At 43.4% G+C, this 15,540-nt stretch overlaps 1 protein-coding gene across 1 annotated transcript in view; it reads right to left on the bottom strand.

Annotated features, from left to right (window-relative positions):
* LOC129848149 (protein unc-13 homolog C-like) overlaps positions 1–15,540 on the bottom strand; it is a 62,978-nt gene that overhangs the window by 20,084 nt on the left and 27,354 nt on the right. The window contains exon 6 of the mRNA XM_055915623.1: positions 620–839. Coding sequence (XP_055771598.1) covers positions 620–839 — 220 coding nt within the window. The remainder of the gene's footprint in view (positions 1–619; positions 840–15,540) is intronic.

Genomic DNA, 15,540 nt, shown 5'->3' with positions numbered 1-15,540 from the left:
ACACACACACACACACACACACACACACACACACACACATGGCAGCTTGTGTATGCTATATGGAGCAAAAAATGTCCAATGGTGCTGCAGTAAACGAACAAACAAGCTGTAAAAGCAAACATCTGCGATTCAGCACCACTGAATGGACAGCAACAGAGTCTGGATTCTGAAGTTCAGCACCACAGGACAGTGGACAGTGCTCAAATAGCTCCCATTGTAAATAAAAAGGGAATAAATTGCAACTAAAGGAAGATAGAACTCTCCCATTGTTGCTTTGAATTCGTAACCACATATGAATGCATATTCTGTGTGTGTGTGTGTGTGTGCGCGTGTGTGCGTGTGTACGCACACGTGTGTGTGTGTGTGTGTGTGTGTGTGTGTGTGTGTGTGTGTGTGTGTGTGTGTGTGTGAGTGTGTGTGTGTGTGTGCGCGTGTGTGCGTGTGTACGCACACGTGTGTGTGTGTGTGTGTGTGTGTGTGTGTGTGTGTGTGTGTGTGTGTGTGTGTGTGTGTGTGTGTGTGTGTGTGTGTGCGTGCGTGCGAGCGAGCGAGCGAGTGGGAGTACAAACCTGTGTTTCTGGGTGTGAGCCTGTGTGTGTGTGTGAGTGTATTTCCTTACTCTGTAGACAGTCGGCGTTGAGTAGATCCTGACACTTCTCATGGCATTTGACACCACACTCAGAGCAGCGCATACCCTGCCTGGCGATGCCCCACAGCAGGCCCTCACACTCGTGGCAGTAGGTTGGGGCGGTGGCCGTCCACACCTCAAAGTTATGAGGCGTCGTAGACGAGATGGGATAGATCAACGCCTGCAACGTCTTCCTAAACACGTGCAGTTTCTGGAGAGGAGGAGAGAGGGTGGAGAGGAGAGGAGAAGAGGGAGGATGAGGGAGAAAGAGGGTGAGAGGAGAGGAGAAGAGGGCGGAGGAGGGAGAGGGGGGAGAGGCGAAGAGGGCAGAGGAGGGAGAGAAGGGTGAGAGGAGAGGAAAAGATGGCAGAGGAGGGAAAGAGAAGGGAGAGGAGAAGAGAGCAGAGGAGGGAGGGAGAGAGGGGGGGAGGAGAGGAGAAGAGGGCAGAGGAGGGAAAGAGGGGGGGGGGGGAAGAGGGCAGAGGAGGGAGAAAGAGAGGAGAAGAGAGAGACAGAAGGAGAAAAATAGTGAGAAGTCAGATGTCAGATTATATAACACACAAACACACACCCCCTAGAGGTAAAGGGAGAAGGTCTAAGGCCAGAGGTCACTGTAAAGTTCAAGTATCCCCAGGGTCAGTCCAGTCTCATTAAAACCTAAATGAGCTATAGCACTGTGTTGCTTTAAACCCCATCGCTATAGGCTACCTTCTAATACGATAATAATGGCTGCGTCCACAACACTAAATTCCCCTTATAGTGTACATTATGCTGACCACACACACCTTTAGGCTGCTTTTAAATACTATCCTATGCTCCATATAGTGCACTACAAGTAGTGTGTATTATGCTGACCCTACACTGCTATAGGCTACTTTCTAATAAGGCTACTTTCCCAACAAGATCTCACGGTTTGACCAATTTTACTTCAGATTCTGACGTTTGTCCACATTTCTCCAAACGTCAAATTTCGAAGTTGCTCCAAACATCATATATCTAGGTGTTTTGGACACCCTGGGTTGCTCCTCCTGATATTCCTAGCTGACTTGCCTAGTTAAATAAAGGTAAAATAAATAAAGTTAAAAAGAACAACACACCGGGTTGCACCACTGCTGTCACCGGTGCCTCGCGGCTGGTTAAGTTTAGGTATTATTTCCTAATGGTTAACCTCTCTTGGGTAGGGGGCAGTATTTTCACATCCAGATGAAAAGCATGCCCAAAGTAAACTGCCTGTTACTCAGGCCCAGGAGCTAGGATATGCATATAATTGGTATATTTGGATAGAAAACACTCTAAAGTTTCTGTGAGTATAGCAGAACTGATAAGGCAGGCGAAACCCAGAGGACAAACCATCCCCCAAAAAACAAATTTCAGCCTACCCCTATTTTCAATGGCTATCACTTTTATTATAAGGAGAAATCCTCCCAGATTGCAGTTCCTAGGGCTTCCACTAGACATCTACAGTCTTTAGAAAGAGTTTCATGCTGTTTTTTGGAAAAATTAGCCAGAAATTGTAGTTTTTCTATATGGCTCCCATTTTGGCTGTAGTGTTTCCAAGCGCGTGGAAGAGAACGTGTTCTTTGGTATTTTTCTCCGGTAAAGATAATAACAATTCTCTGTCTTAACCTGTTGGGGATGGGGGCGCTGTTTAGACTATTTATGCTAATTTGGCTAATTTTTTAAACGGCTTCCCACAAAATCCTTGATCGTACAATATGCATATTATTATTATTATTGGATAGAAAACAGTCTATAGTTTCTATAGGAGTTGAAATTTTGTCTCTAAGTGGAACAGAGCCCATTCTACAGCAATTTCCCTGACATGGAGTCAGATTTGAGAAATGTTGGCCACTCTTCTGAAGTCAGTTAAAAGGGCACTGTCGTTGCTATGACTATACGGACACTTCTTACGTCTTCCCCTGGATGCCTTTACGTGATGACGATTCCAACGGGGTCGATTGCGCGTTCACAGGCCCTACAAATGAAAAAACCCTGAAGCTAGTCATTCTTTGGGAGCTGCGTCATGAGCCTAGAGGACACCGGCGCGCACCTGTTCCAAGCGTTAGTTTAGCCTGTTATATTTCTCCGGTCATCTTTTCACTCGTTATAGGAGTTAAAAACATCATAAGGTAGTTAATTTAAAGCGTTTTATAGCAATTTATATCCGTTTAGTGCGATTTTGGGACATTTATTTTTGCAACGATGTGAAAAGTTGGGCACGCTTTCAGTTCATCCCGAACGCAGTTGACATTTCCACATGGCAAGAGGACAGCTTTCCACCAAAAGACGATTTCTCCCAAGAAAGGATCCTTTGCCCAAGATACTGATGGAAGAACAGCTCAAGGTAGGACATTTTTATTATGATAAATCGTGTTTCTGTCGAAACATTTTAGTGGCTTAGGACGCCATGTTTTTTGACGTAGCTTCGCTTGGCGCAAACTGTATTGAAAAGTAAGGATAAATTAAAAAATGTAATAACGCAATTGTATTAAGAATTAAATTGTCTATCAATCCCTGTCCACCCTATATTTTTTAGTCACGTTTATGAGTATATATGTATAAGAGTAGATCACTGTCTAAGTGGCGCAATGACTTTTTCTTTACCAGCTTGTCTACATTTCACATTGTCTAACCATGATTTTGGTGGCTAAATATAAACATTTTCGATCAAACTGTATATGCATGTTGTAATGTGATGTTACAGGAGTGTCATCGGAAGAATTCTGAGAAGGTTAGTGAAAAAATTAATATCTTTTGGCGATGTTGACTTTTATCGCTCACTTTGGCTAGAATCAATGCTGGGCTGCTAATTGCTATGTGCTAAGCTAATATAACGATTTATTGTGTTTTCGCTGTAAGACACTTAGAAAATCTGAAATATTGTCTGTATTCACAGGATCTGTGTCTTTCGATTCGTGTATGCTGTGTATTTTTACGAAATGTTTGATGATTAGTAGTTAGGTAAACACGTTGCTCATTGTAATTATTCTAGTCCATTTGTGATGGTGGGTGCAATTGTAAACTATGAAGTCTACCTGAAATATGCACTTTTTTCTAACAAAACCTATCCCATACCATAAATATGTTATCAGACTGTCATCTAATGAGTTTTTTTGTTGGTTAGGGGCTATAAATATCTTAGTTTAGCCGAATTGGTGATGGCTACTGGTGTTGGTGGACAAATAAAAGATGGTGGATTATGCTAATGTGTTTTTAGGTAATAGATGTACATCTTTACATATTGTGTCTTCCCTGTAAAACATTTTAAAAATCGGAAATGTTGACTGGATTCACAAGATCTGTGTCTTTCATTAGCTGTATTGGACTTTAACCTGTCTAGGATCAGCGTGGCGCTAGCGGCACACCCCCCCCCCCCCCCCCACTGAAAAACCAGTGCCGCGAAATTCAAAAAAAATATATTTTTAAAATATTTAACTTTCACACATTAAAGTCCAATACAGCTAATGAAAGACACAGATCTTGTGAATCCAGTCAACATTTCCGATTTTTAAAATGTTTTACAGGGAAGACACAATATGTAAAGATGTACATCTATTACCTAAAAACACATTAGCATAATCCACCATCTTTTATTTGTCCACCAACACCAGTAGCCATCACCAATTCGGCTAAACTAAGATATTTATAGCCCCTAACCAACAAAAAAACTCATTAGATGACAGTCTGATAACATATTTATGGTATGGGATAGGTTTTGTTAGAAAAAAGTGCATATTTCAGGTAGACTTCATAGTTTACAATTGCACCCACCATCACAAATGGACTAGAATAATTACAATGAGCAACGTGTTTACCTAACTACTAATCATCAAACATTTCGTAAAAATACACAGCATACACGAATCGAAAGACACAGATCCTGTGAATACAGACAATATTTCAGATTTTCTAAGTGTCTTACAGCGAAAACACAATAAATCGTTATATTAGCTTAGCACATAGCAATTAGCAGCCCAGCATTGATTCTAGCCAAAGTGAGCGATAAAAGTCAACATCGCCAAAAGATATTAATTTTTTCACTAACCTTCTCAGAATTCTTCCGATGACACTCCTGTAACATCACATTACAACATGCATATACAGTTTGATCGAAAATGTTTATATTTAGCCACCAAAATCATGGTTAGACAATGTGAAATGTAACTCAGCTGGTCAGAATTTGTCCTTGCGCCACTTAGACAGTGATCTACTCTTATACATAAATACTCATAAACGTGACTAAAAAATATAGGGTGGACAGGGATTGATAGACAATTTAATTCTTAATACAATTGCGTTATTACATTTTTTAATTTATCCTTACTTTTCAATACAGTTTGCGCCAAGCGAAGCTACGTCAAAAAACATGGCGTCCTAAGCCACTAAAATGTTTCGACAGAAACACGATTTATCATAATAAAAATGTCCTACCTTGAGCTGTTCTTCCATCAGTATCTTGGGCAAAGGATCCTTTCTTGGGAGAAATCGTCTTTTGGTGGAAAGCTGTCCTCTTGCCATGTGGAAATGTCAACTGCGTTCGGGATGAACTGAAAAGCGTGCCCAACTTTTCACATCGTTGCAAAAATAAATGTCCCAAAATCGCACTAAACGGATATAAATTGCTATAAAACGCTTTAAATTAACTACTTCATGATGTTTGTAACTCCTATAACGAGTGAAAAGATGACCGGAGAAATATAACAGGCTAAACTAACGCTTGGAACAGGAGAGGGTCGGTGTCTTCCACGCGCGTTACGCAGCAAGAAAAGACTTGCTAGCTAAAGGTTTTTTTCATTTGTAGGGCCTGTGAACGAGCAATCGACCCCGTTGGAATCGTCATCACGTAAAGGCATCCAGGGGAAGACGTAAGAAGTGTCCGTATAGTCATAGCAACGACAGTGCCCTTTTAACTGACTTCAGAAAAGTGGCCAACATTTCTCAAATCTGACTCCATGTCAGGGAAATTGCTGTAGAATGGGCTCTGTTCCACTTAGAGACAAAATTTCAACTCCTATAGAAACTATAGACTGTTTTCTATCCAATAATGATAATAATATGCATATTGTACGATCAAGGATTTTGTGGGAAGCCGTTTAAAAAATTAGCCACATTAGCATAAATAGTCTAAACAGCGCCCCCATCCCCAACAGGTTTGTGTGAAAGTTAAATATTTTAAAAAAATATTTTTTTTGAATTTCGCGGCACTGGTTTTTCAGTGGGGGGGGGGGGGGTGTGCCGCTAGCGCCACGCTGATCCTAGACAGGTTAAATTGTATTGTTTATTTACGTATTAGGGTACCTAAGGTTTGATTAAAAACGTTGTTTGACTTCTTTGGAAAAGTTTATCAGTAACGTTTGGGATTCATTTTGTATGCATTTTGATGGAGGGAAACTGGGTGGATTATTGACTGAAGCGCGCCAGCTAAACTGAGTTTTTATGGATATAAAGAAGGACATTATCGAACAAAAGGACAATTTGTGATGTATCTGGGACTTTTTGGAGTGCCAACAAGAAGATCATCAAAGGTGAGGCATTTATTAAATCGTTATTTCTGACTTTCGTGGTGCACCTGCCTGGCTAAAATATGTTTTTCATGCTTTTGTATGAGGGGTGCTGTCCTCAGATAATCACATGGTGTGCTTTCGCCGTAAAGCCTTTTTGAAATCTGACACAGCGGCTAGATTAACAAGAAGTTAAGCTTTATTTTGATGTATTACACTTGTGATTTTATGAAAGTGAAATATTTATAATTCCATAGTTTGAATTTCGCACTCTGCAATTTCACCGGATGTTGGCCAGGTGGGACGCTACTGTCCCACCTGAATTAAGAATTAAGTTAAGGGTTATGATTTGGGATAGGGTTCAAACAAAAACAACTAAAACGAGTTTCTATCAACGGGATTGGACAAGCGACCCTTGGAGCCAGAGCACTTGGCTTACGCCTATCCGCCACCCCTGTCTACAACGCCCTTGCAAAACAGAAGCCTACTTGATGGTAATAGTGCTCACCTTTGCCCCTAGTGGCCGGTTTTGAAGGCATCTCCCCATGTGCTGGGTACTTGGACAGACTTCAGATTTCTAAGTGGCTCTTGAGCGACCAGGTTGACTTTTCAGTCCATAATGATATGCTAAACTCCATAATGTGTACTCCAAGTAATGTGCATTATGCTGAACCTCTACTCTACAGCCATAGGCAACTTTCTAATAGGGCTATGTGTCCATATTAACCATATGAACCATATTCTCCGTGTAATGCACAGTATATAGGGGCAGCTCCGGACTGCCCCTCAGTCCGGAGCTGCCCCTCAGTCCGGAGCTGCCCCTCAGTCCGGAGCTGCCTTTCAGTCCGGAGCTGCCCTTCAGTCCGGAGCTGCCCCTCAGTCCGGAGCTGCCCTTCAGTCCGGAGCTGGCCTTCAGTCCGGAACTGCCCTTCAGTCCGGAACTGCCCGGAGCTGCCCCTCAGTCCGGAGCTGCCCCTCAGTCCGGAGCTGCCCCTCAGTCCGGAGCTGCTCTTCAATCCGGAGCTGCTCTTCAATCCGGAGCTGCTCTTCAATCCGGAGCTGCCCCTCAGTCCGGAGCTGCCCTTCAGTCCGGAGCTGCCCTTCAGTCCGGAGCTGCCCCTCAGTCCGGAGCTGCCTCTCAGTCCAGAGGCGCCCCTCAGTCCAGAGGTGCTCTTCAGTCCAGTGGAGGGTCGCCGCTCCTAAGAGGCCACTGAAGTGGGTAATGACTATGGTGGAGTGGGGTCCCGCCACCGCGGACAGATGCCCACCCAGACCCTCCCCTATAGGTTTAGGTTTTGCGGCCGGAGTCCGCACCTTGGGGGTGGGGGGGGGGGGGTACTGTCACAGATACTGTCACGCCCTGACCATAGTTTGCTTTGTATGTTTCTATGTTTTGTTTGGTCAGGGTGTGATCTGAGTGGGCATTATATGTTGTATGTCTAGTTTGTCTATTTCTATGTGTTTGGCGTTGTCTCTGATTGGGAGCCATATTTAGGTAGCCTGTTTTGTCATTGTGGGTTGTGGGTGATTGTCTATGTGTAGTGTTTTGTGTCAGCACTATTATTCGATAGCTTCTCGTTCGTTGTTTGTTATTTTTGTATAGATCGTTCAGTGTTCTCTTTTTAAATAAATATCAAGATGAACACTTACCATGCTGCATATTGGTCCTCCGATCCTTCCAACTACTCCTCCTCAGACGAGGAGGAAGACAAACGTGACAATATGGTTGTTTTTACACTGTGCATTGTTTAGTAGGCCTACTTTGCCTGTCTTTATAATTATTCCAATGCTGACGACGTCTGTCGTTATGTCGTGATCCAAGCCCATGCTTGCTTGCTATAGTTATTTATTTTCCCCAGTCATGTTTACCGAGCGATAGGTCATTAGAAAAGAAAATGACAAACCTAGATAGTTTTTTTATTGTACAAATGTTGACGCATAAGTGTCGGGAGAGAAGTGTTGCTCCTCTCGAAGGTGAAACAATAGATGGGGCAAATGAATTAGCCTTCATCTAAATCTGTGTCTGGAATACATGCAGGCAGTATTAGCTATCCATGCACTAGGCTATTTATTAGCCTATTTCGTTGATATTTGAATAGGACTAAGTAAATGAGCATTTTCTTCTGTCAGGGTCGTTTAACTTTGAACAATGTGTGTGAATGAGTGAAGGAACATACCAATGTACTCTGAGCTGTGATAGCTCAGTAAATTATAGGCTTTACCGGCATTTAAAGCTAATTTCCAGGTTTTTCGATCAAAAGTGGATCTGTGATCTGGTGAAATACCACAATGTGCCACCACAGCAGCTAGATGTGTGACCTGTTGCCACTAGTGAAACACAAATGCCATTGTAAATGCAAACTAAATGTATCTGTCTCTTTATTTTCCTTTCTTACCTCAGCTACACTATATATACAAAAGTATGTGGACATCCCTTCAAATTAATGACTTAGGCTATTTCAGCCACACCCGTTGCTGACAGGTGTATAAAATTGAGCACACAGACATGCATTCTCCATAGACAAACATTGGCAGTAGAAAGGCTTTACTGAAGAGCTCAGTGACCTTCAACGTGGCACCGTCAGGATTCCACCTTTCCAACAAGTCAGTTTGTCAAATTTCTGCCCTGTTAGAGCTGCCCTGGTCAACTGTAAGTGCTGTTATTGTGAAGTAGAATGTCTCGGAGCAACAATGGCTCAGCCGCGAAGTGGTAGGGCACACAAGCTCACAGAATGGGACCGCTGAGGGCTGAAGCAGGTAGCGCGTAAAAATCGTCTGTCCTCAGTTGCAACACTTACTTCCAAGTTCCAAACTGCCTCTGGAAGCAACATCAATACAATAACTGTTCATCGGGAGCTTCATGAAATGGGTTTCCATGGCCGAGCAGCCGCAAATAAGCCTAAGATCCCCATGTGCAATGCCAATTCTCGGCTGGAGTGGTATAAAGTTCGCTGCTATTGGACTCTGAAGCAGTGGAAATGCGTTCTCTGGAGCGATGAATCATACTTCATCATCTCTAAGTCCGAAAGACGAATCTTGGTTTGGCGAATGCCAGGAGAACCTGCCCCAATGCATAGTGCCAACTGTAAAGTCTGGTGGAGGAGGAATAATAGTCTGGGGCTGTTTTTCATGGTTCGGGCCCCTAAGTTTCAGTGAAGGGAAATCTTAAAGCTAAAGCATTAAATTATATTCTGTGCTTCCAACTTCATGGTAACAGTTTGGGGAAGATCCTTTCCTGTTTCAGCATGATAATGCCCCCGTGCACAAAGCGAGGTTAATACAGAAATGGTTTGTTGAGATCGTTGTGGAAGAACTTGACTGGCCTCCACTGAGCCTTGACCTGAAATGGAACGCCGACTACGAGTGTAATCTTTACTGTTCATTTACTGTTCATTTCCAATGTCAATTAAGCTCTTTGAATTGACGTGCGTGCATGCATGTGTGATGTGTGCGTGTGTTTCGCTGTGATCAGCCGTGCTGCTGGAGAATGAAAGCAGAGGCTTGAATCCCTAGCGAGTGTTGCTAGCCACTCTACTGAAAGAATCAATGGGTGCAGTAAATTTGCCTTTTACAGTGTGAGAGAGACGTAGAGGTGACATACTGCCCTCCCTGACACGACGACGATTTCTCTATTGAGTACTTCTCCTCCCTCTCTCCCTCTTTCTCTCTGCCTCTACCAGGCTCCACTCCTCCTTCCCTTCCCTCCCCTCACTCTAATATAAATTACTGTACACTACTCTCTCTCTCACACACACACACACACACACACACACACACACACACACACACACACACACACACACACACACACACACACACACACACACACACACACACACACACACACACACACACACACACACACACACACACACACACACACACACACACACACACACACACACACACAAACACACACAAACACACAGGTCTCGCTGCTGATGTAAGGTGGTGCTGTTGCAGCCAGCCTCTGCAGGCCACCACAGGGCCTTAATTAATGACAACAAGTCTTACAGCCACAGGCCATCAGGCAATCCTCACACACCCACTCACATACACTGGGTCCTGAGAAAAATGACTGGTGTTTAATCTGAGGAGGTTGTGAGGATGCAGCTGCAGAGAAGTGATCTCTGTGACATCACATGATGACGAAATGATGACGAAACCCTCGTCATCGTCACATCTACTGGCTGGCTGCTGAGCCGCATTACACACTCACAGACACACACAGGTAGGACACTAACACACACAGACACACACACAGACACACAGACACACAGACACACAGACACACAGACACACAGACACACAGACACACAGACACACAGACACACACACACACACACACAAACACACACAAACACACAGGTCTCGCTGCTGATGTAAGGTGGTGCTGTTGCAGCCAGCCTCTGCAGGCCACCACAGGGCCTTAATTAATGACAACAAGTCTTACAGCCACAGGCCATCAGGCAATCCTCACACACCCACTCACATACACTGGGTCCTGAGAAAAATGACTGGTGTTTAATCTGAGGAGGTTGTGAGGATGCAGCTGCAGAGAAGTGATCTCTGTGACATCACATGATGACGAAATGATGACGAAACCCTCGTCATCGTCACATCTACTGGCTGGCTGCTGAGCCGCATTACACACTCACAGACACACACAGGTAGGACACTAACACACACAGACACACACACAGACACACAGACACACAGACACACAGACACACAGACACACAGACACACAGACACACAGACACAGACACACACACACACACACACACACACACACACACACACACACACACACACACACACACACACACACACACACACACACCACAGAGTAGGCTGCTGAGCCCTTTAAAACTATAGCCCCAGGGGAGAGCCCTGGATAAGAGCATCCCCCTCAACCCTTTTCCCATTCCTCTTATATTTTATCCCTGCATTTTTAATTCCCCTCCTTCCTGTCCTGTTTCATACAGGCCTGTCAGACGTGGATAAGTATCAGGTGAGTCGCATCCTCACTGTAACTTTTAAGAACAAACTCTGCCGGCTACCAGCTGTCTGCATGTCTTTTAGCTGCTAGCTAGCTAGCTGCTGTATCTCTGACAGAGAGAGAGAGATGTTAAAGTCTAACGTATATGTATCATGTTACGTAACATCTTGGTCTAATAATGTGTCATGGCAGTCTTCAGTGGATAGACATCAGAATCTGACGTGACAGTGCCTAGGCATTAGCTCAGTGGGCTAACAGTCTTCAGTGGATAGACATCAGAATCTGACGTGACAGTGCCTAGGCATTAGCTCAGTGGGCTAACAGTCTTCAGTGGATAGACATCAGAATCTGACGTGACAGTGCCTAAGCATTAGCTCAGTGGGCTAACAGTCTTCAGTGGATAGACATCAGAATCTGACGTGACAGTGCCTAAGCATTAGTTCAGTGGGCTAACAGTCTTGTGGCACGAAAATGCATGACACTGGTTTAAACCCATTTTGTCACACACATATGTTGTTGATCTGTGGGTAAGGCCTATATGTGAGCTTCCTGGGATAGATACCCTGTTTGGTAATGATTTACTTTGACGACATCCATAACACATTTATTACACATCTATAAGCATTTCATGAAAAAAAGCGTTTCATGAACGTGTTATAACAGGTCCCAACTGCATACCAACGTGGCAGAATCTTCAAGCACCATTGAAAAAGAAGAAGGTAAATCGTGGGCCTATACCGTCCGGTGAGGGACATGGAGCTGGTGCAGGCTATAGATCAGCATCATTTTCAAAACATGGTTTGGCCTTTTGGCATATTCTCTAACACTGGTATGGAAGAAGCACACTTCTGATAACAGACATAATGATGACACTATGCTGTCATTGTTATAATGCATCTATTATTAAGATACCTAAATATGAGCTCTTGACATGAATGCGGTATAGATATGCTATGGATATATTTCATTAAGCTTTAATATTGTGGTTGGGACCTGTTATAACAAGCTCATGAAATGCTTATAGATGTATAATAAAATTGATATGTAGTCAGTAGTTACCAACTACGGTAGATATCAACTTGGCAAGTTCCCCAACGCCAGTGTATATAATGTCAAATCAAATGAAATCAAATGGTATTTGTCACATGCGCCGATTAAACAACAAGTGTAGACCTTACAGTGAAATGCTTACTTACACGCCTTTAACCAACAATGCAGGTTTAAGAAAAACACCCCCAAAAATAAGCAATAAAGTAACAAATAATTAAAGAGCAGCAGTAAAATAACAATAGCGAGGCTTCATACAGGGGGTACCGGTACAGAGTCAATGTACGAGGGCAATGTATTGTCCAGTTAGTGTGCATTTTTTATATGTAGAGACGTCCAGTTCTGAAGATGGACACACAGACAGTCATTCTCTGCCTTATCTTTCTGCTCCAAAAAGCAAAGCAGAGAGAGATAAAAGAGAAAGAGAAAGAGAGAGAGAGAAGAGAAAGAGAGAGAGAGAAAAGAAAGAGAGAGAGAGAAAAGAGAGCAAGGCGCTAGATAAAAGAGACAGAGAGAGAGAGAGAAGAGAGATAGAGATAAAAGAGAGGGAGAGAGAGGGAGGGCAAGCGGGAGAGAGGGGTAGGAGGGTAGTTGGCTAAAACATCTGTCCTGAGTGGACTAGTTTGTCAATCTCCCTGCTGCTGGATTAATGACATCAGAGACACCCGACTGGCTCACTGTGACACCGTCACTGCGCTCTTCTCTCCTCTCTTGCTTTTTTTCTTTCCTCTCCTCCTTCTCTCTCATCCGTTTCTCACTCCTCTCCTCCTGCTCTCCTCTTATACCCTCTCATTTCCTCCTTATCTCCTCCAATCCCTCTTCCCTCTTTCCTCTCTCCTCTCCTCCCTATCCTCTTTCCTCTCCTTGCCTCCCTATCTCCTCTAATCTCTCTTCCCTCTTTCCTCTCTCCTCTCCTCCCTATCCTCTTTCCTCTCCTTGCCTCCCTATCTCCTCTAATCTCTCTTCCCTCTTTCCTCTCTCCTCTCCTCCCTATCCTCTTTCCTCTCCTTGTCTCCCTATCTCCTCTAATCTCTCTTCCCTCTTTCCTCTCTCCTCTCCTACCTATCCTCTTCCTCTCCTTGCCTCCCTATCTCCTCTAATCTCTCTTCCCTCTTTCCTCTCTCCTCTCATCCCTATCCTCTTCCTCTCAGCAGCATATGGGTGTTTACAGTGTAATCTGAGATACAGTTCTCTCAGGGATGTTCTTTTGTCAATTTAGCAGATAAAACACCAACATCTGCTCGCCCTACTTAAAACCACAAAATAATCTGCAGCTACGCCAAGGACTACTACTCCCATATGCAGCTACACTCGGGACTACCTGATCCCACAATCTGCAGCTACACTAAGGACTACAGATCCCATAATATGCAGCTACACATGGGACGACAGATCGCACATTCTGCAGCTATACTCTGATTAACCTTTACAGGATCGGTGACCCGACCTCAGACGGTTGAGCTAACGTAGGCTAATGTGATTAGCATGAGATGGTAAGAAACCAAAAAAAATCCCAGGACATAGACATATCTGATATGGGCAGAAAGATTACATTCTTGTTAATCTAACTGGACGGTCCAATTTACAGTAGCTATTACAGTGAAGTAATGCCATTCTATTGTTTGAGAGTGCACAATTATGAACATGAAAATGTATTAATAAACCAATTAGGCACATTTGGGCAGTCTTGATACAACATTTTGAATAGATATGCAATAGTTCATTGGATCACGCTAAAACTTTGCACATACACTGATATCTAGTGGCCATCTAGTGGCCAGAGTCTAAATTGCGCCTAGGTTAGAATAATTAATTATGGCCTTTCTCTTGCATTTCAAAGATGATGGTACGAAACAAATGAAAATACACACATTTTTATCTTTGTATTATCTTTTGCCAGATGTAATGTGTTATTTTCGCCTACATTAATTTCACATTTCCACAAACTTCAAAGTGTTTCCATTCAAACGGTATTTATTTTATTTATTTTATTTTACCGTTATTTTACCAGGTAAGTTGACTGAGAACACGTTCTCATTTGCAGCAACGACCTGGGGAATAGTTACAGGGGAGAGGAGGGGGATGAATGAGCCAATTGTAAACTGGGGATTATTAGGTGACCATGATGGTTTGAGGGCCAGATTGGGAATTTAGCCAGGACACCGGGGTTAACACCCCTACTCTTACGATAAGTGCCATGGGATCTTTAATGACCTCAGAGAGTCAGGACACCCGTTTAACGTCCCATCCGAAAGACGGCACCCTACACACAGGGCAGTGTCCCCAATCACTGCCCTGGGGCATTGGGATATTTTATTAGACCAGAGGAAAGAGTGCCTCCTACTGGCCCTCCAATACCACTTCCAGCAGCATCTGGTCTCCCATCCAGGGACTGACCAGGACCAACCCTGCTTAGCTTCAGAAGCAAGCCAGCAGTGGTATGCAGGGTGGTATGCTGCTGGCGATATCAGAATCTGATATCCTTGCTTCAGGTCCTGAGCTACAGGCAGTTAGATTTGAGTTTGTTATTTTAGGCAAAAATGGAAAAAAAGGGGCGGATCCTTAAGAGGTCAACTCTCTCCTCGGGGACCCCCAGCCATTATATTTATTTCAACAATTCTAAAACTATCACACCTGATTCAACTAGCCAAATAATAATCAAGACCTTGAATAGGTTAATCAGGTGAGCTAGTTCAGGGCTACAAAACATTCCTAAACATCTGAGGGTCCCTGGGGAGAGGTTTGAAAACTACTGAACTACACAACTGTAATACAGTAAACTACATTACTGTAATAACAATATAATGAACATTACTTTGACAGTGTAATAACGTTACCTACAAACGTTATACGTTAACGTAATAGTTACCTACAATAATGTCCATTTCTGTGATAGACTGTAATGTGATAGACGGCATTACTGGTACGGCATTAGTGATATTAGGAAATGTAGCATCCCATCCAACTTTCTTTATTTATTTAATGGGAGGAGAGGATTGGAGGGAGGGAAGGAGATGAGGATTGCAATCAATTAAAGCAGAAAGCTCTGGAGGTCAGCGGAAAGGAAAACAAATTCTCCCTCCATCGATTAAGACGTCTCTCTCTCTCTCTCTCTTTCTGATTCTTGTACAGCACAGCACAGTAGTGTTCATCATTAAGCAGATTGTCTCTCAGCAGCATTACTCTCTACCTGTTCATTCCTACTGTACTGACAAGCTAATAAAGCTAATCTACTCTCTACAGTGATGAAACAGCCTAATCTAGTAATTTAGTCTGACCATATCTATCTTCTAGCTAGACACTTCCTGGACAGTTCCAGTACAATGCCATGCAGCTCTTGTGACATTCATCTCTGAACACAC

Source organism: Salvelinus fontinalis, unplaced genomic scaffold, assembly GCF_029448725.1.
Source record: "Salvelinus fontinalis isolate EN_2023a unplaced genomic scaffold, ASM2944872v1 scaffold_1016, whole genome shotgun sequence".
NCBI classification, from domain to species: Eukaryota; Metazoa; Chordata; class Actinopteri; order Salmoniformes; family Salmonidae; genus Salvelinus; species Salvelinus fontinalis.
The sequence above is the reverse complement of the archived record's forward strand: the minus strand, read 5'-3'. Positions and strand labels throughout refer to the sequence as shown.